This window comes from Lampetra planeri, unplaced genomic scaffold, assembly GCF_965212315.1.
Source record: "Lampetra planeri unplaced genomic scaffold, kcLamPlan1.2.h2 scaffold_286, whole genome shotgun sequence".
Classification (NCBI taxonomy): Eukaryota; Metazoa; Chordata; class Hyperoartia; order Petromyzontiformes; family Petromyzontidae; genus Lampetra; species Lampetra planeri.
In genome coordinates this window covers 4,750-30,507 of record NW_027615113.1, presented here as the reverse complement: position 1 = coordinate 30,507, position 25,758 = coordinate 4,750, and the positions used below count along the sequence as shown (strand labels likewise).

The 25,758-nt window shown below is 50.1% G+C and overlaps 2 protein-coding genes across 2 annotated transcripts in view; both read right to left on the bottom strand.

Annotated features, from left to right (window-relative positions):
• The window catches only part of LOC144740758 (T-lymphocyte surface antigen Ly-9-like), a 36,909-nt gene extending 30,597 nt beyond the window's left edge, over window positions 1–6,312 (bottom strand). Inside the window, exons 1-2 of the mRNA XM_078623504.1 lie at window positions 6,162–6,312; window positions 2,065–2,134 (exon numbers count right to left, since the gene is read on the bottom strand). Of these exons, the coding sequence (XP_078479630.1) occupies window positions 2,065–2,116 (52 nt within the window). The 5' untranslated portion in view covers window positions 2,117–2,134; window positions 6,162–6,312. The remainder of the gene's footprint in view (window positions 1–2,064; window positions 2,135–6,161) is intronic.
• A 10,127-nt stretch (window positions 6,313–16,439) lies between these two features.
• On the bottom strand, window positions 16,440–25,248 carry OAF (out at first homolog). The gene is made up of 3 exons (XM_078623503.1): window positions 22,647–25,248; window positions 21,117–21,294; window positions 16,440–18,577 (listed from the first exon to the last, which is right to left on the bottom strand). Exons 1-3 carry the CDS (start codon window positions 22,743–22,745, stop codon window positions 18,120–18,122), a joined length of 735 nt encoding a protein of 244 aa, XP_078479629.1. The 5' UTR covers window positions 22,746–25,248; the 3' UTR covers window positions 16,440–18,119.
• Window positions 25,249–25,758: the final 510 nt, after the last annotated feature.

Genomic DNA, 25,758 nt, shown 5'->3' with positions numbered 1-25,758 from the left:
TCGGAGGCAACACAAGCTTCCGTCTTCAGGTGAAACGGTCACAGATATTTTGCTGTGACAGTTTCACCTGAAGACGGAAGCTTGTGTTGCCTCCGAAACGTCGTGATTTTATTGTTTTTTATTTTTATTAATTTTGATTTCATTTTTTACCTACGTGACTTTACCGAAAGAACTAAGAGTATACATCCCCATTCTCCCAGTCACAGCCCCTACCGAGCTATTAACTTCTTTTGCAAAAGCGACCTGGCCAACAAATGGTATCAGCTCAACAAAGTGGCCTTATCATTTGGACATTTATCGCAGCAAACTTATCTCAATAGGCTAAACGTGACCACGGAGAGAGAGACACACCACAAACTCCAAATATACAGCAGCAGGCGTCAGAGTCTGGATTGAACCCACGACCTCCTGTATACCAGACGAGGCAAGTTAACATCTCCTAGCCACCGTGATGATGATGATGATGAGACACCGCGAACTCCAAATATACAGCAAGCGTCAGGGTCGGGATCGAACCCACGACCTCCTGCATACCAGGCGAGGTAGTTAACATCTCCTAGCCACCGTGATGATGATGAGAGACACAAACTACAAATATACAGCAGGCGTCAGTGGCGGGATCGAACCCACGATCTCCCGTATACCAGGCGAGGTAGTTAACGTTTCACCATGGGGAGAGGTACATGCAAACTCCAGATATATAACAGGCATTATCGGGGTCGGGATCGAACCCCTGAACTCCCCGCATACCAGGCAAGGAAGATAAGCACCCTAGCGCGCCCCTTAAATAAATAAAGGATACAAGTTCCGATTGCATCATCATCACCATCAATTCTCAAGCTTGGGATAGGGGCAGTAAAAACCCCACGGCAAAAAAAAACAGTCACAGACCACACCGAGACACCACGTGTTCCCTTAATAATAAGTGATATTTAAAATAAAAAAACACGCTTTTATGTACCGTACTAGTAATGGAAGAACTCCACGACTCCAGGAAGTGGCCCCGAAGCTTGCCGTAACGTAAGGGGCCGTGGCCAATTACAGCCAACGTCAGTTGAGCGTGGACAATTAGACCCAAGCCGAAACATAACATATAAAAATTTATGTTTAAAAATATATATATATTTATGATAGAATATAGTATTGTCATCAGTATGACATAAGTAGAACAAGTTTGCAGTCGATACCACATTGGGAAGTGAGTTCGAATTTAGTTACAAGATTTGAGGATACAACAACGACAACAGACAAAGTGAGTTATTAATTTACCTGACGTAAATTAATAACTCAGGAATCCCCCCCCCCTCCCCCTTTTAAGCCTAAGTTAACGATCTAAAAACAGTTACACACGCATTGTTATTCGTGCAAATGTTTATTTACAAGTCACGGGCGCTTAAAAACCCAAACAAATACGTTGCTCCCGGTTTAATTCGAACTCCACGCGGTCGCCTCCACAGTACAGTAGTAGCAATATCTTTGCTACGACGACGGTGGGGGGCGGAGTTTGCAGTCATAATGCAAACAAAAAACACAACTCTGTATGCACTGTCCTAGAAGTTGATTGGTCCACACCCGAGACAGCTTTTCTTAGAGCCTAGTCTCACATGGTGTTGGACCAGATGACGCCAAAAGGCGCACAACTCAAAGACAATGCACCAGCAGAGCATAAGAGCTCGGGGCAAAGCATTTGCACCATTGGAACCTCATTTCCCAGTAGAAAAATATGATAATTGTTTTTTTACCCTTTAATCTGGCAACAAAGCTGACACCTTTTTTACAAGGAGTCATGTTTGCATAGACCACAATACCTGCAGTCGTAATGCAAACAAAAAACATAACTCTGATAATGTATGCACTGTCCTTGAAGTTGATTGGTCCACACCCGAGACAGCTTTCCTTAGAGCCTAGTCTCACATGGTGTTGGACCAGATGACGCCAAAAGGTGCACAACTCAAAAAACAACGCACCATCAGAGTATGAGAGCTCGGGGTAAGCATTTACACCATTGGAACCTCACGTGTATTTGTATCTCACCTGTGCCACGCCTGTCACTCTATCACTCACCTGCAATTGCAGCCCAGACCAAAGGTATCACGAACCAGGTGTAGCAGCCCATGGCTCCAGCTGACTCCACCTGTGTGCGTAGGTTGCGTACGTGAGCATACAGCACAGGTAGTCCCCGAGTTACGACCGTCCGACTTACGATATTTCGATCTTACGATGGCGATAGCGACAAAATTGCCATCAACAAACTAACATCGTTCAAGTGTGCAGACGACGGACAGAATCTTGGTGAGTACGGTACAATATGATACGTTACGATACGTTCAATGCACGTATACACTACACTATACTACTATACACTACACTACTATACACTACACTGCACTATAGACACTACACAGTACACTATGCACTACACTATACAATACACTAAAACTTCACTATACACTACATTATTACACTACACTATACATTACACTATACACTACGCTATGGTACGTAGCTTTAGCGATTTCGTTTTAGGGTTACCACGATACTATACGTTCAATTTGTTACAAGTTTTTTATAAGCAGATAGGATTGTTTCCTGAAAAAACTTTCTATTAAATTGCAGTTCATATAGGTAGGCTAAGAATGTACCTTGTTTTTTTACTTTACATTTTACTGTGCAATACAGTATTGTAATTAATAAATACATACGGTATATAGTTTATACAGTACGGTACTCTAAATTGCTCTGTTTTGCTAAATTATCACCATTCTTTAAGACTCCTGGGTAGGCTAGGCCATCTTCGACTTACGATATTTTCGACTTACGATGGGGTCGTCGTAACGCATCTCCATCGTAAGTAGAGGACTGCCTGTATTTGTACCTTTGTGCAGGTGCCATGTGTGCACACGTGTACACGTGTCTGCCTGTGTGTGTACGTGTGTCTGTGTGCAGGTGTACACGTACCTACCTGTGTGTACGTGTGTCTGTGTGCACAGGTGTAAATGCATACACTGTATATTTGTGTGTGTATATACATAAGAGAGTGTATCCTATGTGTAGTTGTGTGAGTGTATATGTGTGTGAGTGTATGTGTATACGTGTGTACGTAATTCTGTATGTGGGTGGGTAAGTGAGTGAGTGGGTGGGTGAGTGAGTGGGTGAGTGAGTGTAAGAATGAGTGGGTGGGTGAGTGTGTAGGTGAGTGAGTGGGTGAGTGAGTGTAATAATGATGATGACTGTGTGGGTGGGTGAGTCTATGAATTAGTGTGTGGGTGGGTGAGTGTAAGAATCAGTGTGTGGGTGGGTGAGTGACTGTGTGCGTGGGTGAGTGAGTGTAAGAATGAGTGGGTGGGTGAGTGAGTGTGTGTTTGGGTGTAAGAATGAGTGTGTGTCTGGGTGAGTGACTGTGTGCGTGGGTGAGTGAGTGGGTGAGTGAGTGTGTGGGTGGGTGAGTGGGTGGGTGAGTGTAAGAATGAGTGGGTGGGTGAGTGAGTGTGTGGGTGAGTGACTGTGTGCGTGAGTAAGTGAGTGGGTGAGTGACTGTGTGCGTGGGTGAGTGAGTGAGTGTAAGAATGAGTGGGTGGGTGAGTGAGTGTGTTTGGGTGTAAGAATCAGTGTGGGTGGGTGAGTGAGTGTAAGAATGAGTGGGTGGGTGAGTGAGTGTGTTTGGGTGTAAGAATCAGTGTGGGTGGGTGAGTGAGTGTAAGAATGAGTGGGTGGGTGAGTGAGTGTGTTTGGGTGTAAGAATCAGTGTGCGTGGGTGAGTGAGTGTAAGAATGAGTGGGTGGGTGGGTGAGTGTGTGGGTGGGTGTAAGAATAAGTGTGTGGGTGGGTGGGTGTAAGAATAAGTGTGTGGGTGGGTGGGTGAGTGTAAGAGCGCGTGGGTGAGTGAGTGTGTGGGAGGGGGCGAGTGAGTGGGTGGGTGGGGGCGAGTGAGTGGGTGGGTGGGTGAGTGTAAGAGTCAGTGGGTGAGTGTGTGTGGGGTGGGTGAGTAAGTGTGTAGGGTGGGTGAGTAAGTGTGTAAGGTGGGTGAGTGAGTGGGTGAGTGAGTGTGGGGTGGGTGAGTGAGAGGGTGAGTGAGTCTGGCTCGTCTTTAAGCGAGGTGTGAGTGATCTCTGAGTGAGTGAGTGATCGGTGAGTGACTACATCCTAACAATGCCACTGTGATTGTTGTGACAGCATCGACGCTGCTTCTCTGTGTACCCCCCCGTGTACACACCTGTGAATCTGTCTATATATAGAACGTGTATACTGTACGCATGCGTGTGTGTGTGGGTGTGATGTTACCTACTCTACAGGCGTGTATGTAGATGTAGGTATGTGTGTACCTGTGTATGTGTGCGCATTATGCACCCATGTAGCTATGTGTGTGTGTGTCACCTTTTGTATACTTGTGTGTGCATCTGTGTGTATGTGTGTGTGTATATATGGGGACCAGTACGTGTGTATTTGTCCTTGCCCCATACCTCCAATAAGCACGGTTGGCTACGTACCTGTACACACGTGTACCTGTGTGTGTATGTGTGGATATGAATGTGTACCTGTGTGTGTACCTGTGTATATGTACCTGTGTGTGTATATGTGCCTGTGTGTGTATGTGTGGATATGAATGTGTACCTGTGTGTGTACCTGTGTATATGTACCTGTGTGTGTACAGTACATGTACCTGTGTGTGTAGAGTACATGTACCTGTGTGTGTACAGTACATGTACCTGTGTGTGTACAGTACATTTACCTGTGTGTGTGTATGTACCTGTGTGTGTAGAGTACATGTACCTGTGTGTATCTGTGCATATGTACCTGTGTGTGTACAGTACATGTAACTGTGTGTGTAGATGTACCTGTGTGTGTGTACTAGTACCTGTGTGTGTACCTGTGTGTGTGTACTAGTACCTGTGTGTGTACCTGTGTGTGTGTACTAGTACCTGTGTGTGTACCTGTGTGTGTACCTGTGTGTGTGTACTAGTACCTGTGTGTGTACCTGTGTGTGTACCTGTGTGCGTGTGTGTGTACTAGTACCTGTGGACGTGTACCTGTGTGTGTATCTGTGTGCGTGTACCTGTGTGTGTGTACTAGTACCTGTGTGTATATGTATGTGTGTACATGTACCTGTGTGTATGTACCTGTGTGTACGTATACCTGTGTGTACGTGTACCTGTGTGTGTACGTGTACATGTATGTATGTACCTGTGAGAGTGTGTGTATGTGTATATGTGTGTACATGTACCTGTGTGTGTGTACCTGTATGTGTACGTGTACCTGTGTGTGTGTCTGTACTAGTACCTGTGTGTGTACGTGTACCTGTGGACGTGTACCTGTGTGTACGTGTACCTGTGTGTACGTGTACCTGTGCGTGTGTGTGTACTAGTACCTGTGTGTATGTACTAGTACCTGTGTGTGTACCTGTGTGTGTGTACGTGTACCTGTGTGTGTACGTGTACCTGTGTGTGTACTAGTACCTTTGTGTGTACCTGTGTGTGTGTACGTGTACCTGTGTACGTGTACCTGTGGACGTGTACCTGTGGACGTGTACCTGTGGACGTGTACCTGTGTGTACGTGTACCTATGTGTACGTGTACCTATGTGTGCGTGTACCTGTGTGTGTGTACGTGTACCTGTGTGTGTGTACCTGTGTGTACCTGTGTACCTGTGTGTGTGTACCTGTGTGTGTGTACGTGTACCTGTGTGTGTGTGTACCTGTGTGTACGTGTACCTGTGTGTACCTGTGTGTACGTGTACCTGTGTGTGTGTGTGTACCTGTGTGTACCTGTACCTGTGTGTGTGTACCTGTGTGTGTGTGTGTACGTGTACCTGTGTGTACGTGTACCTGTGTGTGTGTGTACCTGTGTGTACGTGTACCTGTGTGTGTGTACCTGTGTGTGTGTACGTATACCTGTGTGTACGTGTACCTGTGTGTGTGTACCTGTGTGTACGTGTACCTGTGTGTACCTGTGTGTGTACGTGTACCTGTGTGTGTGTGTACCTGTACCTGTGTGTGTACCTGTGTGTGTGTGTGTACGTGTACCTGTGTGTACGTGTACCTGTGTGTGCGTGTACTAGTACCTGTGTGTGTGTGTGTACCTGTGTGTGTGTGTACCTGTGTGTGTGTACCTGTGTGTGTGTACCTGTGTGTGTACGGGTGTGTACCTGTGTGTGTGTACTAGTACCTGTGGACGTGTAAACCCTCTCCACACGTTAACGAAGTCTCACCGCGTCCCCAACGTCGTCGCGGCGTCCCACCGCGAGGTCCACTCGGACACAACAAAAAGGAAACTTCACTTCCGGGGACAGGTGAAGTGGGGAGGGGGTGAAGTGGCTCGCGCCGCATACGTCATCAAGGTGGGGCCCGAGGGCGTGGCCTGATTGCGTGACGTCACCAGGGGGGCGGGCATGCTTCTAAAGGAATGTGTTCACGATTGGAATATTTATTTAAGTGCAAAAAATGTCAACAAATCACCCAAGAAACGAACACAAACAAATTTCGATGTAAAGCTTTCGTGACTGCAGGCATTCATCTTCTTGGTTCTTTCGGTAAAGTCACGTAGAAAGTTAATAAAATAATAGAATACGACGTTTCGATTGCAACACAAGCAACCGTCATCAGGTAGAACTAAATTTGAGAGAGAGACAAAACACAGACACGGAGACACACAGACAGACACACAAGCAGAGAGACACACATACAGAGACACACAGAGAGAGACACACACAGAGACACACAGTGAGAGAGACACAGAGAGAGACACACACAGAGACACACAGATACACACAGAGAGAGACAACACAGAGACACACAGAGAGAGAGACACACACAACATAGACACAGACAGACATACAAGCAAAGAGAGACAACACAGAGACACAGAGAGAGACACACAGAGACACACAACATAGACACACAGAGACAACACAGAGACACGCAGACAGACACACAGAGAGAGACAACACAGAGACACAGATAGAGAGACACACACACCATAGACACACAGACAGACACACAAGCAGAGAGACACACAAAGAGACACACAGAGAGAGAGACAACACAGAGACACAGAGAGAGACACACACACCATAGACACACAGACACACAAGCAGAGAGAGAGACACACACAGAGACACACAGAGACACACAGTGAGAGACACACAGAGAGACACACAGAGACACACAGATACACACAGAGAGAGACAACACAGACACACACAGAGAGAGAGAGAGAGAGAGACACACAACACAGACATACAAGCAGAGAGAGACAACACAGAGACACACAGAGAGAGACACAGAGAGACACGCAGAGAGACACGCACAGAGACACACAGAGACACACAAGCAGAGAGAGACACACAGAGACACACAGAGGCACACAGAGAGAGAGACACACAGAGACACACAGATACACACAGAGAGAGACACACACAGAGACACAGAGAGAGAGACACACACAACATAGACACAGACAGACATACAAGCAGAGAGAGACAACACAGAGACACACAGAGAGAGAGACACACAGAGACACACAGTGAGAGACACACACAGAGACACACAGATACACACAGAGAGAGACAACACACAGAGACACACAGATACACACAGAGAGAGAGACACACACAGAGACACACACAACATAGACACAGACAGACATACAAGCAGAGAGAGACAACACAGAGACACACAGAGAGAGAGACACACAGAGACACACAGTGAGAGACACACAGAGACACACACAGAGACACACAGATACACACAGAGAGAGACACACACAGAGACACACAGATACACACAGAGACAACACAGAGACACACAGAGAGAGACACACAGAGACACACAACATAGACACACAGAGACACACAGACAGACACACAAGCAGAGAGAGACACACAGAGACACACAGTGAGAGACACACACAGAGAGACACACAGAGACACACAGATACACAGAGAGAGAGAGACAACACAGACACACACAGAGAGAGACACAGAGAGAGAGACACACAACACAGACATACAAGCAGAGAGAGACAACACAGAGACACACAGAGAGAGAGACACACAGAGACACACAACATAGACACACAGAGACACACAGACAGACATACAAGCAGAGAGAGACACACACAACATAGACGCACAGAGAGAGACAACACAGAGACACACAGAGAGAGAGACACACACAACATAGACACACAGAGAGAGACAACACAGAGACACAGAGAGACACACACAACATAGACACACAGAGACAACACAGAGACACAGAGAGAGAGACACACACAACATAGACACACAGAGAGAGACAACACAGAGACACAGAGAGAGAGAGACACACAACATAGACACACAGAGACCCAATGTCTCTGTGTCGGGGCCTTAAACAATACCAAATGAATTACTTTTTGCAAATAATCAAATTACTGAATAAACCACACGCGGTGCTCGTTGTGCAAACAAAGTTAACAGACATTCTGTCATCGTCTATTGTTGATGTGAAGCTTTCGTGACCGCAGGAATCCACACTCGTTGGTTCTTTCGGTAAAGTCACGTAGAAAAAAAAAATACCAAAAAAAATTAAGATTTCGATTTAAAGCTTTCGTGACTGCAGGGATTCATCTTCTTGGTTCTTTCGGTAAAGTCACGTAGGTAAAACATTAAAATTAATAAAAGTAAAAGTAATTTTTTTATTTTATTTTACTTTTATTAAAATTAATTTTAATGTTTTACCTACGTGACTTTACCGAAAAAACCTAAGAATATGAATCCTTGCAGTTACGAAAGCTTCAAATCTAGAATCTTTCGGTAAAGTCACCACGTAGAATGGAAATAATAAAATGATAAAAATAAAACATAATAAAATAATTCTCACGACGTTTCGGCCACAACGCAAGCAGCCGTCCTCAGGTGGAGAACAGGTCTGTCGAGAAGACAGCGTCTGAAACGTCGTGAGAATTATTTTATTATGTTTTATTTTTATTATTTTATTATTTCCATTCTACGTGACTTTACCGAAAGAACCAAGAAGAAAAATTAAGATTTTTAGAAAAATAAAATTTGATTACATTTTATTTTACTTTTTCTACGTGACTTTACCGAAAGGGTATAGTGCAAAAACACACGAATCATAATTCTCACAGCTCGGTTCGTAGCAACGATATGGGGCCCTCCATAAATGACGTCACGCGATTTTTGTTCACAAAGAGCTTTACAGCTCTTCGGATTACCTTCTGCTGCAGTCTAAATACTGATTCTGGTTCAGAACGGGGGGGTAGGGCATCAGGGGCGATGACGTCATCCGCGGCGGTCGCATCATCGCGATGACGTCATGTTACGCGGGCAGGGGAGGGACAAAAATGCGGTGGCGACGTCACAAAGTCAATGTCACCGTTGCCCACGAGCGGCTTGGGCCTTGGAGACTCGTGACGTCATCAAGCGGAAGGTTTGCGAGTTGCTGCTGGGGACGTGACGTCATACCTGCCGAGGCGGCGTGGCCGCTTGTGACGTCGCCGCGGTGACGCCGCCGTCGTTGCGGAAATGACGTCGCCGGAAGTGAAACGTTTTTGTATTTTCTTGGTTTTTTCGGTAAAGTCACGTAGAAGGGAAATAGTTAATTAAACAATAAAAAATAATTAATTTAACAATAAAATGTTATTGTTTAATGTTACAATACAATTTTATTGTTTAATTTAACAATAAAATGTTATTGTTATTTTTTATTACTTTATTATTTCCCTCCTACCTGACTTTACCGAAAGAACCAAGAATATGAATCCCTGCAGTCACGAAAGCTTTAAATTGAAACATAATTGTATTTTAACGATCAAACGAGCCATTTTATTTCTAAGATGAAACGTGAATTAAACGTCTCCGTGAAAATAATTAATGAAGTGCGTTAGGGGCCGTCCATAGATGACGTCACGCGATTTTGGACGATTTTTGACCCCCCCCTCGTCACACGGCGTCACAAAAAGTCAGACCCCTCAAATATGACGTCACAAGGCTCTGCCCCACCCCCAAAAAATAATAAAACATGCTTCAAATCGCTTTAAACTATTGCCATTGTAGCGCGTATTTAATGTGGCGCTGCACTCTGATGTTGTAGGAGAAAACATTTATCAAAAAGTCAATTTAATTAAGTAGAGAACGTGTTGTCGATATTGATTTAAAGTTGCGCATTTTGACGTGCCGTCACATTTCTCAAACCCCGCCCCCCCTCGTCACACATCGTCATAAATGTCTGACCCCCACCCCTCCCTAGGTGCGTGACGTCATTTATGGACGGCCCCTAACTGGCTGTCGCTGTAACGTTCTTACACCGTGGCCCCTCCGTGACGTCTATAAACAAAGCACTTCATAGCTCATCGGATTTCTCCCACGTTATGAATATATTCTGATTTGCGATTCAATCGCAAAATATAAAAAAAATTAATTTTCCCGAGCACACATTTTTGTGTTATTGACCAACGTGTCAAGTGAAATGTATTCAGTCTCTAAACCTAGCACTGTCGATCCTAATCAGTGCCATGGTGAGCATGCAAACAGACGCGGCTCTGAACGTACATGGTGGCATTGCCATTGCTCTGTCCGCCTTGTGGCGGTCTCTGGTCTAACACCTCTGGTGTAGGCCAAACAGATTCACACACTCTACCTTACACGTATTGTTACACTCACTCACCTGCCCACTCATTGTTACACCCACACACTCATTCTTACACTCACCCACCCACACACTCATTCTCACTTACCCACTCACTCATTCTTACACTCACCCACTCACTCATTCTTAATCTTACCCACCCACACACTCATTCTTACATCACCCACCCACTCACTCATTCTTACACTCACCCACCCACTCACTCATTCTTACACTCACCCACCCACACACTCATTCTTACACTCACCCACCCACACATTCATTCTTACACTCACCCACCCACTCACTCATTCTTACACTCACCCACCCACTCACTCTTACACTCACCCACCCACTCACTCTTACACTCACCCACACACTCACTCTTACACTCACCCACCCACTCACTCTTACACTCACCCACACACACTCATTCTTACACTCACCCACCCACTCACTCATTCTTACACTCACCCACCCACACACTCATTGTTACACTCACCCACCCACAAACTCGTTCTGACACTGATTCACCCACTCACTCTTACACTCACCCACCCACACACTCATTCTTACACCCACCCACTCACTCATTCTAACACTCACCCACCCACAAACTCGTTCTGACACTGATTCACCCACTCACTCTTACACTCACCCACCCACACACTCATTCTTACACCCACCCACTCACTCATTCTAACACTCACCCACCCACAAACTCGTTCTGACACTGATTCACTCACTTATTCTTACTCACCCACTCATTCTTACACTCATCCATCCACTCATTCTTACACTCACCCACACACCCACTCACTCTTACACTCACCCACCCACTCACTCTTACACTCAACCACCCACTCACTCTTACACTCAACCACCCACACACTCTTACACTCACCCACACACTCACTCTTACACTCACCCACACACACACTCACTCTTACACTCACCCACCCACTCACTCACCCGCACATTGACCAAGAGGCATGGACACAGATCCGGTATCAATGTTCGTGATTCCTTCGCCGCTCGCTCTTAAAACGCGCAACAGGACACTTGAGATGCACAGACTGTCCGCTACCGAACGTACACTTATAAATTACACGGCAGTTAATATGAAATAAGGCACTTTTTTATATATTTAAGTCATTAACCATTACTATAGTTCGACATAAACAGTATTGTCATCGTCACATCATCACGGAAGAGACGTCGCGACCTCACCCGGTCTGCGTTCACGTTCGCCACTTTAAACTCCTTTATTCAACCACGAGTGAGTTCCCCGTTGAGATTCAAGGTCTCCGGTTGGTTGAACTCCTTTATTTAACCACGTGTGAGTTTACACCATTGGAACCTCATTTGCCAGTAAAAAGAATATGACAATTGGTTTTTTACCCTTCTATCTGGCAACAAATCTGACACCTTTTTTACAAGGAGTCATGTTTGCATAGACCACAATACCTGTGTCATCTGGCCCAACCCATGTGAGACTAGGCTCTAAGGAAAGCTGTCTCGGGTGTGGACCAATCAACTTCAAGGACAGTGCACACATTATCAGAGTTATGTTTTTTGTTTGCATTATGACTGCAGGTATTGTGGTCTATGCAAACATGACTCCTTGTAAAAAAAGGTGTCAGTTTTGTTGCCAGATAGAAGGGTAAAAAAACAATTATCACGTGAGTTCCCCATTGAGATTCAAGGTCTCTGATTGGTTAAACTCCTTTATTTAACCACGTGTGAGTTCCCCGCTGAGATTCAACGTCTCTGATTGGCTGAACTCCTTTATTCAACCACGTGTGAGTTCCCCGCTGAGATTCAACGTCTCTGATTGGCTGAACTCCTTTATTCAACCACGTGTGAGTTCCCCGTTGAGATTCAAGGTCTCTGATTGGTTGAACTACTTTATTTAACCACGTGTGAGTTCCCCGTTGAGATTCAACGTCTCTGATTGGCTGAACTACTTTATTTAACCACGTGTGAGTTCCCCGTTGAGATTCAAGGTCTCCGATTGGCTGAACTACTTTATTTAACCACGTGTGAATTCCCCATTGAGATTCAAGGTCTCTGATTGGTTGAACTACTTTATTCAACCACGTGAGTTCTCCGTTGAGATTCAAGGTCTCTGATTGGCTGAACTCCTTTATTTAACCACGTGTGAGTTCCCCGTTGAGATTCAAGGTCTCTGATTGGTTGAACTACTTTATTCAACCACGTGTGAGTTCCCCGTTGAGATTCAACGTCTCTGATTGGTTGAACTACTTTATTTAACCACGTGTGAGTTCCCCGTTGAGATTCAACGTCTCTGATTGGCTGAACTACTTTATTCAACCACGTGTGAGCTCCCCGTTGAGATTCAACGTCTCTGATTGGATGAACTCATTTATTTAACCACGTGTGAGTTCCCCGTTGAGATTCAACGTCTCTGATTGGCTGAACTACTTTATTCAACCACGTGTGAGTTCCCCGTTGAGATTCAACGTCTCCGATTGGCTGAACTCCTTTATTCAACCACGTGTGAGCTCCCCGTTGAGATTCAAAGTCTCTGAGCGAATGACGGCGCACGGTCACTCTCACAACCCCCTCCCCGCCTCGCGTCGCGTCCTACTTATAGGTAGACTCAGCCCAAAAAAACTAACACACACAAACCTATCATCATTGACGTCAATGCTTTAAAATAACTTCGCTTGCCGAGTTGCATAAAGTGTCTATGTACACATGCGCGCGCTCACGTTTCATCGTTTGGCACATTAATCAAGGGACGATTTAGAGCGAAAACACACACGGGGGGGAAATAGAAAAAAATAAAAACTTTAACTGGGCAAAAAAAAATAGAAGCCAAAGGTGCAGCTTCTGAAACTTCCCGACTCACGCCACTGCTAGCGGAAGGAGACTCCAACTCCTATAGAGGCAGCTAGAGGCAGGGGGAGGGAGGGAGGGGGGGAGCTTTAGACGGAGGGGGGGTCCCCCCTTCTAGAGAGGGGGGAGGGGAAGAGGGAGAGGGTTCGAGCGGGGGGCCTCCCTCCAGAGAGAGAGGCGGGGGGCCCCCTCTAGAGAGGGGGGAGGGGAAGAGGGAGAGGGCTTGAGAAGGGGGCCCCCTCCAGAGAGAGAGGGGGCCCCCCATTAAGAGAGAGGGAAGGGAAGGGAGAGGGGGTCTCGAGGGGGGGCCCCCCTCTAGAGAGAGAGGGAGGGGGCGAGAGAGCGAGCGAGTGAGCGAGAGAGTGAGCGAGAGAGTGAGCTAGAGAGGGGGGGTTTACATAAAGCCAAGTTTTTAAAAAATGTATTTAAAAAATTTACGAAATGATGAACGAAGCAAAGTGCCGAATACACCGAGCATCTTCTTGTTTCCACTGATCGTAAAAAAAGAGATGGAGGGGGGGCCCGCCTCCATAGAGAGTTATGGCGTCCTGTTCACCGAAACCTTCTGTAAAGTTTGCTCTGCAAAGCTCATCTCACCCAGTGGAGGGCAGCCCATCCCCGCTCGAACTGTGCCACTCGCCAGCCGTGTTGATCGCTTGCTACTGAAACCTCTGATGCCGCGATTATTCCACCGGTCAACACACTTTTTTAAATCCTTTAAATCCTTTATATTAAGTTCGCTTGCTTGCTTGCTTTGGACCGTGCAAATCTTTCGGTCGTTTTTTAACCCACTTCCCGTGATCCAATCGAGCTGACATTTTCCACACAGACTCGTTGTGCGTGACAATTAATGTTAATGAAAATTTTTTTTCCAAAATTTTACACTTTTTAGGACAAAAATATTATATTTAATTACCAATTGCTTAATGGTGCAATGCAATCATCTGACCCATAGGTGGCAGCCATCTCAAGCCAGAGGACGAGAGGACTCTAGCCGCCACGCATATAAAGGATTTATAGTGAAAAACTTTGTTTTTACGGGTTATACTTATTCTGGCATAAGGTATTCCAACGGTTCTAAGGTAATTTTGGGGTGCCGATTCCAAATTTGGCATCATATTTTGTCTATCACATGAGGTTTTTGAGATATCAAATATTGCATTTTCAATAAAAACTGCACAAGAAAAATATTAAATGAATGTGGATATCTACATAAAATGATATTATAAACACACTATCCTAAAAATACAGCAAACATATTTTAACACTAAAGCAGTCACTGACTCGCAACAACTTGCAATCATAAGTGACAGAGTTAATTTCGGGTAAGATCAATGAAAACGGGGTATGCCGATAGCATAAAATGAGATGTGATAGAGCAAATCTGAGATCAGGTTTGGAATCGGCACCCTGAAATTAGTCTAAAACAGCTGCAAAAGTCCAGGCCAGAAAAACAAGTTTTTTTTTATTGACCAGTAATTATTGTTACGGTGATGATTACACTGGTCAAAAAAAAACTTGTTTTTCTGGCCTGGACTTTTGCAGCTGTTTTAGACTAATTTCAGGGTGCTGATTCCAAATCTGATCTCAGATTTGCTCTATCACATCTCATTTTATGCCATTGGCATACCCCATTTTCATTGATTTTACCCAAAATTAACTCCGTCACTTATGATTGCAAGTTGTTGCGAGTCAGTGACTGCTTTAGTGTTAAAATATGGTGCTGTATTTTTAGGATATTGTGTTTATAATATCATTTTATGTAGATATCCACATTTATTTAATATTTTTCTTCTGCAGTTTTTATTGAAAATTCAATATTTGATATCTCAAAAATGTGATAGGCAAAAAGCTGATGCCAGATTTGGAAACAGCACCCCAAAATTACCTTAAAACCGTCTACGGGTCTATGTGTGAGTCCACGGGTCTCTGTGTGAGTCTACGGGTCTCTGTGTGAGTCTGTGGGTCTCTGTGTGAGTCTGTGGGTCTCTGTGTGAATCTACGGGTCTCTGTGTGAGTCTATGGGTCTCTGTGTGAGTCTATGGGTCTCTGTGTGAGTCTATGGGTCTCTGTGTGAGTCTATGGGTCTCTGTGTGAGTCTATGGGTCTCTGTGTGAGTCTGTGGGTCTCTGTGTGAGTATATGGGTCTCTGTGTGAGTCTATGGGTCTCTGTGTGAGTCTATGGGTCTCTGTGTGAGTCTATGGGTCTCTCTGTGTGTGGGTCTCCATGTGAGTCTATGGGTCTCTGTGTGACTCTATGGGTCTATGTGTGACTGTATGGGTCTCTGTGTGAGTCTACGGGTCTCTGTGATGACGCCAAAAGAGATGACGCTAAACGGGATGACGCTAAACGAAATGACGCTAAACGGGATGACGCTAAGGCTACACGGGGAACAACGCGGACGAGGCGTAACACGTAACACACGGAGGTAATCACGACATCGCCACGTGATTAACCCAGTGCCAACGTCCCCAGTGGGTGGACGAGCCGACGTCGAGGCGACGTTGAGGCGACGTTGAGGCAACGTTGAGGCAACGTTGGGCCCAACGTTCCATGTGCCGTGTTCCGGGCACCCGGTTCACTTCCAACGTTGACCCAACGTTGACCCAACGTTGACCCAACGTTGAGCCAACGTTGTCCCAACGTTGAGCCCAACGTTCCATGTGCCGTGTTCCGGGCACCCGGTTCACTTCCAACGTTGACCCAACGTTGACCCAACGTTGGGCCAACATTCCACGTTTACCCCGGGCCAAGGAGTGAAGCGATACGAGCAGCCGCCGGAGTCGTTTGAGGCTGCTCGTTGAGGGGAGGGGTTGGGGGGGGGTTGGGGGGGGTTGGGGGGGGGGGGGGTTGGGGGGGTTGGGGCAGGGGTTGGGGGGGTTGGGGGGGGTTGGGGGGGTTGAGGGGAGGGGGTTGGGGGGGTTGGGGGGGGGGGTTGGGGGAGGGGTTGGGGGGAGGGGGTTGGGGGGGGGGCTCTGTCAATGAGTGAATGACTTTCAATCGACCTCCTGGCTCGCTGCGCCGACCCCACGGTGTATAAACGGACGTCGGACGAACGTCGGTCGGACGTTTAACGCAAACAAACAGCGGCGGACTTCCCTCGCGGACGGATCACATGTTAACTGGGCACCCCGGAATACCCGGAGCGTCAGGCTCAACGTCAGGCCAACGTCGGGTCCAACGTCGGGCCCAACGTCGGGCCCAACGTCAGCCCAACGTCGGACCCAACGGGTCCAACCTCGTGCGGCAGAGGTCGCTAACGGGTTTTGATTCCTTACCCGTACCCGTACCCGGTCGTACCCGTACCCTACCCGTACCCGGCCGGGTTACGGGTAGGGTACGGGTATCGGGTACCCGATTGCGACCTCTGGGATGAAGCCACGTTGCAGGCGCGGGTGGGTTGATTCTAAGAAACTTGAATTGTGAGAAGAGACAAGACGTTGGGAAATGAGTGACAAACGGTGACTCACCAGTGACTCACGGCCTACCCGTACCCGTACCCGGCCGCACCAGGGTCGCAAACGGCTACCTGTACCCGTACCCGGCCGGAGGGGAAGTATGGACGGATGACAGCGCCTGGTCAAAGGCTAAACTGGCCGAGCGGTTCCTTAAACGTTAACATTGACGATTTTACTCAAAGTAATAAAAATAATAGAGACCTTGGGTTCAGTTTTCTGAGTGAATTGTAAGTGTCAGTGTTTAAAGAACGCTACGCGAATTCTAACTCGGGTGATTTTATCTCCTCGTTTAAAACAGCTTTTAAAAATCACTTTCGGAAGCCGTTAATTGTGGGAAATGTAAAACCACGCAGCGTGTCAGCCAATCATCTGTCAGCTAACCGGCACGCCGCATCAGCCAATCATCTGTCAGCTAACCCCAACGCATCAGCCAATCATCTGTCACCTAACCGGCACGCTGCATCAGCCAATCATCTGTCAGCTAACCGGCATACCTCATCAGCCAATCATCTGTCAGCTAACCCCAACGCATCAGCCAATCATCTGTCAGCTAACCGGCACACCGCATCAGCCAATCAGGGTTCCCAGCTCCTCAACCCCAAGGTCCCAGCAGCCAATCACGCGTCAGACAACCGACACCACGTGAGCCAATCACGCGCCACACCCCAACAGCCCGACCCCTCAAGCGTCCCAGCAGCCAATCACCCATCAGCTAACCGGGCACTACTTCAGCCAATCACGCCTCAGATAACCGGGCACCACGTCAGCCAATCACGTGCCACCCCAACAGCCCGACCCCTCAAGCGTCCCAGCAGCCAATCACGCGTCAGATAACGACACCACGTGAGCCAATCACGCGCCACACCCCAACAGCCCGACCCCTCAAGCGTCCCAGCAGCCAATCACACGTCAGATAACCGGCACCACGTGAGCCAATCACGCGCCACACCCCAACAGCCCGACCCCTCAAGCGTCCCAGCAGCCAATCACACGTCAGCTAACCGGGCGCCACCACGAGCCAATCACGCGCCACCCCAACAGCCCGACCTCTCAAACGTCCCAGCAGCCCAATCGCGCGTCACCTTACTGGCCAACACCGCATCAACCAATCACGCGCCAGCCCCTCCCCCCCCCCTCCGCCCCCCCGTCCCCCCGCCCCACACCCTCCAACCAATCAGGCGCCGTCGTCTCCCCACAGGCAGAGGTTACGGGAGGGGACGATGAACTCGAAGGTCCAGCACTTGCTGCAGGCCCGCACTCCGCACGTCCGCACGTCCGACCCTCCAGGGCTTCCCTCCTCGCGATCTCCTCCCACGCCCTGCTGCTGCTGCTGCTGCAGGCGCTGCTGCTGCTGCTGCTGCAGCTGAGCCACCTTGCACTTGCGCAGTCCGCACGGCAGCCACTCGACGCAGACGGCGCAGCGGCAGACGCAGGGCGCGGAGGGCGAGCGAGACTCGCGGCACCGTGGCGAGGCCGGCGAGGGAGGCGGCGACGGTGACGGCGGCGGCGGCGGCGGCGGTGAAGATGGCGGCGGCGGTGAGAAGGAAGGCGGCGAGCCCGGTGGTGGCGAGGGGGCGGGCGAGACGGGGAGGTTGAGCTGAGCGAGGATGGTCATCACCGGAGGCCCGCCGCCTGTGCCACGGGAGAGGGAGGAAGGGAGGACAGAGAAAAAGATTAAGGTCCCCCGTGTAGCTGGTAACCCCTTGGCACAGGTAACCCCTCCACCTTCAATTAATTACCACAAAACCGTGAGAAAAATATCAGCTAAGCTTGTGCCAGAGGCCCCGGGGGGACAGGCGTCTATGATGTCTCCTGGCCAAACCCCATTTGGCGGAGCCAGGAGACTGAATCTTCACCCTCGGGGTTCCTCCACAAACAGCAAAAAGCCACTGCGGGTGGCCACGTGGAATGTTCGAACGCTCCCTGCGGAGGAGAGGCTGCCACTCCTTTGTCGGGAGCTGGGCCGGTACCGCCTGGATCTCTGCGGTATTCAGGAGGTCCGGTGGACCGGCTCTGGCTCCTGCCACCATGAGGGGTGGACAGTCCTCCACTCGGGGCAGGAGACTGCCAAACAACAGGGAGTGGCTTTTCTTCTGAACAAACGAATGAAGGGGGCGTGGGAGCGTGGCGGTAAGGTGTGGGAAGCTGTAAGCCCCAGGCTACTTTGGGCTCGCCTTCCCATCAACCGGAGGTGAGGTGTGGTGGTCATGGTTACTTATGCCCCCACCAAAGATGAACATCAGTGGAGAGATGCAGGCAAGGCCGATGAGTAAGATGCCTTTGATAACCTCCTGTCACAGGTGCTAGTTAAAGTGGCCCCTCGAGATAGAGTCATCTTGTTGGGTGACTTTAATTCCTGAGTTGGTCATGATGCTGGTCTGGAGTGATTGGAAGGCATGGGCCAGATCATTCAATAACAACGCTGGGAGGCTGCAATATTTTTGTGCAGCCCATGGGCTTGTAATTACCAACACGCTGTTCCGGTATCGACGCATCTGCACAATATATAGTGACGAAACAGCAGATGCGAGCCCATGTCCTTGACACCAGGACCTAACGTGGAGCTGATCTGCCCACTGACCATCGATTTTTCATCTTTAATATGCGCCTGCCATACTTCCACTCCGGTGGTGGATGTACACCCAGGACCCCATTCAAACCCACAGTGGGATGGTCTCAGCTAGCTGATGAAAGTTGCAAGTGAGAATTTCATGATGGCTTGCAGCTGGGGTTGGCATTGTCTCCCACTTCTGATGCCGAGGGAAATGGGTGAGATTTAGGACTGTGGCTCATGCAGCTGCAATGGCTGCTTTGGGTACACGGTCCAAACCTCCCCAGAGACCCTGGCTGACAGAGGAGGCGTTCAGGCTGGCGGAGAAAACCCGACAGGCCCACTCTCATCGGCTACAGCATCCCACGTCAGAGATTGAGGAGGCTTACCGCAGCCTTCGCTCGGAGGTTCGGAGAGCCATGAGGCACTGCAAGGATGGGTGCTGAGGAGATAGAGTCTGCCTCAGTGGCCCGTGATCACAAATCACTATTTAACTCCATCAAAAAAGTAACTTGCAGTGCCACACCTATTACCATCATTTAGGGGTAAGAACGGTGATCCTATCTCTGACCCCCAGGAACAGGTTTGCAGATTTGCTGGGCATTTCTGTGAGGTATTGGGAGAGGGGAAAATCCCTCAGACTGGAAAACATCGTGGCACAAAGTGGGGATGACCCTGCTGAGGCTGCGGTGCCTCAAATATTGGAAGAAGTCACCCCCTGTGAGTGGCTGGCTGAGATGCCATCTGTTTAGGAAAAGTGCCAGGCAGAGATGATCTCCCAAGCGAAATGCTGAGGGAGGGTGGCGTTTGTGCACAGGCTTTCCTAGATGACATCATAACAACAGTCTGGACCACTGGACGGGTTCCGCAGGACTGGAAGGATGCCCTGGTGGTCCCCCTCTTTAAGAAGGGGGACCGTACCGACTGTAACAACTACAGGGGCATCTCACTCCTCAGTGTGCCGGGAAAGGTCCTGGCAAGGATTACTCAACATCGCCTTGCTAGGCACGCTGAGGAGAGGCTTGCGGAGCCCCAATGCAGTTTCAGGAAAGGGCGGTCCTGCACAGATGCCATGTTTTCTGTCCGTCTGCTACAGCAGAGGTGTAGGGAATTCCAACAAGACCTACATCTCTGATTTATTGACCTGGTCAAGGCCTATGATACCATGAGTAGGCCTGGGCTCTGGGTTGTTCTTCGTGCTTTCGGAGTCCCTGACCCTCTGCTCACGATCATTAAGTACCTTCATGATGGTGAGCGGGCCCGGGTAAAACTATGTGGCCTGGAGTCGGAGCCATTCCCTGTACACCTTGGGGTGCGACAGGGATGTCCTCTGGCTCCCACATTATTTAACCGGGAGAATTTCCATTTTCGGAGTCCCTGACTCTCCGCGTGTCTCTGCGTGCGTGTCTCTGCGTGCGTGTCTCTGCGTGCGTGTCTCTGCGTGCGTGTCTCTGCGTGCGTGTCTCTGCGTGCGTGTCTCTGCGTGCGTGTCTCTGCGTGCGTGTCTCTGCGTGCGTGTCTCTGCGTGCGTGTCTCTGCGTGCGTGTCTCTGCGTGCGTGTCTCTGCGTGCGTGTCTCTGCGCGTGTGTTTCTGCGCGCGTGTCTCTGAGCGCGTCTCACCGCGGTTGAGGGCCCGCACGGTGTCGGCGTTGCTGTACGCCGCGTCCCAGGCGTCGGTGCAGGCGCTGTAGAGGCGGGCTGCGCGCTCCGTCGCGTTGCTCAGCGCCACCAGCAGCTCCATGCGTAGCGTCTCAGCGGGGCGGCTCTCTCCCGCACCGCGCACCACCGCCGAGTTCCGCTGCACCGACACCGGCACACACCGCAACGCTCACCGCAACGCTCACCGAGCCGCTCACCGCACAGCTCACCACCGCACAGCGGGGTTCCCTCTGTGCCGCCGCCACCGCCGCCGCCACAACACCGCTCACCACCACCACCGCTCACCACCACCACCATTCACCACCGCGAGAGTTCCTTTGTGCCACCACCAACGCCACCACCGCCACCACCACCACCACCACACTACACACCACCACACACACAACCACACCACACACCACCACACACACAACCACACCACACACCACCACACACACCACACACGGCCATCGTGAACCCAAGCTGGTGAGTGGGCTGGTGAGTGGACTGGTGAGCGTGGTGGTGAGTGAACTGGTGAGCGTGGTGGTGAGTGGGCTGGTGAGTGAGCTGGTGAGCGTGGTGGTGAGTCAGCTGGTGAGTGAGCTGGTGAGTGGGCTGGTGAGTGAGCTGGTGAGTGAGCTGGTGAGTGGGCTGGTGAGTGGGCTGGTGAATGGGTTGGTGAGCGTGCTGGTGAATGTGGTGGTGAGCGTGGTGGTGAGTGAGCTGGTGAGTGGGCTGGTGAATGGGTTGGTGAGCGTGCTGGTGAATGTGGTGGTGAGCGTGGTGGTGAGTGAGCTGGTGAGTGGGCTGGTGAATGGGTTGGTGAGCGTGCTGGTGAATGTGGTGGTGAGCGTGGTGGTGAGTGGGCTGGTGAGTGGGCTGGTGAATGGGTTGGTGAGCGTGCTGGTGAATGTGGTGGTGAGCGTGGTGGTGAGTGAGCTGGTGAGTGGGCTGGTGAGTAAGCTGGTGAGTGAGCTGGTGAGTGGGCTGGTGAGTGGGCTGGTGAATGAGCTGGTGAGTGAGCTTGTGAGTGGGCTGGTGAGTGGGTTGGTGAGCGTGGTGGTGAGCGTGGTGGTGAGTGGGTTGGTGAGCGTGGTGGTGAGTGGACTGTTGAGTGGGCTGGTGAGCGTGCTGGTGAATGTGGTGGTGAGTGAGCTGGTGAGTGGGCTGGTGAGCGTGGTGGTGAGCGTGGTGGTGAGTGGGTTGGTGAGCGTGGTGGTGAGTGGACTGTTGAGTGGGCTGGTGAGTGAGCTTGTGAGTGGGTGGTGAGTGAGCTGGTGAGTAGACTGGTGAGCGTGGTGGTGAGTGGACTGTTGAGCGGGCTGGTGAGCGTGGTGGTGAGCGTGGGGTGAGCATGGTGGTGAGTGGACTGTTGAGCGTGGTGGTGAGCGTGGGGTGAGCGTGGTGGTGAGCGTGGTGGTGAGCGTGGTGGTGAGCGTGGGGTGAGCGTGGGGTGAGCGTGGGGTGAGCGTGCGGTGAGCGTGGGGTGAGCGTGGTGGTGAGGGGCGCCACCTGGCGGAGTTTGCTGACGGACTCTGGCGAGAGGACTTCGCGTGCGTGGAGTCGCGCGATGAAGCAGCTCGTGCGGTACTCATCCTGGCCACGCTCCATCTCCCCCAGCACCAGCACCTTGAAGACCTTCACTCCCTGTGTGACACACACACACACACAGTGACACACACACACAGTGTGACACACACAGTGACACACACACACAGTGACACACACACAGTGCGGTACTCATCCTGACCACGCTTTATCTCCCCCAGCACCAGCACCTTGAAGACCTTCACTCCCTGTGTGACACACACACACAGTAACACACACACACACAGTGTGACACACACAGTGACACACACACACAGTGACACACACACACAGTGACACACACACAGTGCGGTACTCATCCTGACCACGCTCCATCTCCCCCAGGACCAGCACCTTGAATACCTTCACTCCCTGTGTGACACACACAGTGACACACACACACAGTGACACACACACACAGTGACACACACAGTGAGACACACACAGTGACACACACAGTGACACACACACACACACAGTGACACACACACACACACAGTGACACACACACACACAGTGACACACACACACACAGTGACACACACAGTGTGACACACACACACAGTGTGACACACACACACAGTGTGACACACACACAGTGTGACACACACACAGTGTGACACACACACAGTGACACACACACAGTGACACACACATAGTGACACACACACAGTGACACACACACAGTGACACACAGTGACACACACACAGTGACACACACACAGTGACACACACACACACAGTGACACACACAGTGTGACACACACACACAGTGTGACACACACACAGTGACACACACACAGTGACACACACACAGTGTGACACACACACACACAGTGACACACACACAGTGTGACACACACACACAGTGACACACACACACACACAGTGTGACACACACACACAGTGTGACACACACAGTGTGACACAGTGTGTGTCAGTGTGTGTGTCAGTTTGTGTGTGTCAGTGTGTGTGTGTCAGTGTGTGTCAGTGTGTGTGTGTCAGTGTGTGTGTGTGTCAGTGTGTGTGTGTGTCAGTGTGTGTGTGTCACTGTGTGTGTGTGTCACTGTGTGTGTCAGTGTGTCAGTGTGTGTGTGTGTGTCAGTGTGTGTGTGTGTCAGTGTGTGTGTCAGTGTGTGTGTCAGTGTGTGTCAGTGTGTGTCAGTGTGTGTGTGTCACTGTGTGTGTGTCACTGTGTGTGTCAGTGTGTCAGTGTGTCAGTGTGTATGTGTCAGTGTGTGTGTGTGTGTCACTGTGTGTGTGTGTCACTGTGTGTGTCAGTGTGTCAGTGTGTGTGCGTCACTGTGTGTGTGTCAGTGTGTGTGTGTGTCACTGTGTGTGTGTGTGTCAGTGTGTGTGTGTCAGTGTGTGTGTGTCAGTGTGTCAGTGTGTGTCACAGTGTGTGTGTGTCAGTGTGTGTGTGTCACTGTGTGTGTCAGTGTGTCGGTGTGTGTGTGTCAGTGTGTCAGTGTGTATGTGTCAGTGTGTGTCAGTGTGTGTGTGTCAGTGTGTGTCAGTGTGTGTGTCAGTGTGTGTGTATCAGTGTGTGTCAGTGTGTGTGTGTGTGTCAGTGTGTGTGTGTCACTGTGTGTGTCAGTGTGTCAGTGTGTGTGTGTCAGTGTGTGTCAGTGTGTGTGTGTGTGTCAGTGTGTGAGCGTGTGAGTGTGTGTCAGTGTGTCAGTGTGTGTGTCACTGTGTGTGTCAGTGTGTGTGTGTCAGTGTGTCAGTGTGTGTGTGTCACTGTGTGTGTGTGTCACTGTGTGTGTCACTGTGTGTGTCAGTGTGTGTGTGTCAGTGTGTGTCAGTGTGTGTGTGTGTCAGTGTGTGAGCATGTGAGTGTGTGTCAGTGTGTCAGTGTGTGTGTGTCACTGTGTGTGTGTGTCAGTGTGTGTGTGTCAGTGTGTGTATGTGTCAGTGTGTGTGTCAATGTGTCAGTGTGTGTGTGTCACTGTGTGTGTGTGTCAGTGTGTGTGTGTCAGTGTGTCAGTGCGGGGTGAGAAAAATGAGTCCCACGGGGGAGAGGGAAGGATTTGGGGGAAGATCTCCGGTTTGTAACGACTTACAGATGTGCCGCGTGTGTATGTGCACTCACACACACACAATACACACACAGACAAAGAACCCCGTGTAGCCTTCACAGACTGTTGGGGCAAGTGCTGTTAGCGAGCAGCACCTATGAAGGCCGGCACGGCACACGAGGAGGTGGGTGGGTGGCCAGCACCACGCCCGGCCGCCTTTGTCTCCCCAGTGGCGATGTCTACTACACACCGCTACACCAGGCTTACACATTTGAGGCCGAGTCGACCTAGGGGATGCCCAGGGACCGGTTCTGATAATCGTCGCTCATGTTGGTGACCGTGAGCGGGAATGGAACTCGGGTCGCCGGGTTCGTAGCGCAGCGTAGCGCTAACCGCTGCACCACCGCTCCCCACTACACACACGCACGCACTTTCACTCACACTCACTCAATCGTCCACCCACCCACTCACTCCACGGCGAACTCACTCACCCGTGCACTCACCGTCACTCACCCATCCACTCACCCACCCACCCGCTCGCCCACTCGCTCGCCCACCCACCCACTCACTCACCCACCCACTCACTCACCCACTCACCCACTCACTCACCCACTCACCCACTCACTCACCCACTCACCCACCCACCCACTCACCCCCCACTCACCCCCCACCCACTCACCCGCTCACCCACTCACCCACCCACTCACTCGTATGCTCACCCACCCACCCACTCACCCACCCACTCACTCACCTTCTCACCCACTCACTCACTCACCCACCCACTCACCCACTCACTCGTATGCTCACCCATCCACCAATTCACTCCACCTCCCCACTGTTCACCGAACCACTCATTCCCACCCGCTCACCAACCCACCCGCTCACCAGTGTGTGTGTGTGTGCGTGCGTGTGTGTGATTGTGTGCGTGTGTGAGATCGTGAGCGTGTGTGAGATCGTTAGTGTGTGATTGTGAGTGTGTGAGTGTGTTGCAAGTATGTGTGAGTGTGCGAATGTGTTAT

Coding starts and splice junctions, on each gene's coding strand:
- OAF (XM_078623503.1), bottom strand. CDS start 22,745: ATGGAGCGTGGCCAGGATGAGTACCGCACGAGCTGCTTCATCGCGCGA. Junction 21,295..22,646: donor CCGTCAGCAAACTCCGCCAG/GTGGCGCCCCTC, acceptor GTGTCGGTGCAG/CGGAACTCGGCGGTGGTGCG. Junction 18,578..21,116: donor CGTGCGGGCCCTCAACCGCG/GTGAGACGCGCT, acceptor CCCGTGGCACAG/GCGGCGGGCCTCCGGTGATG.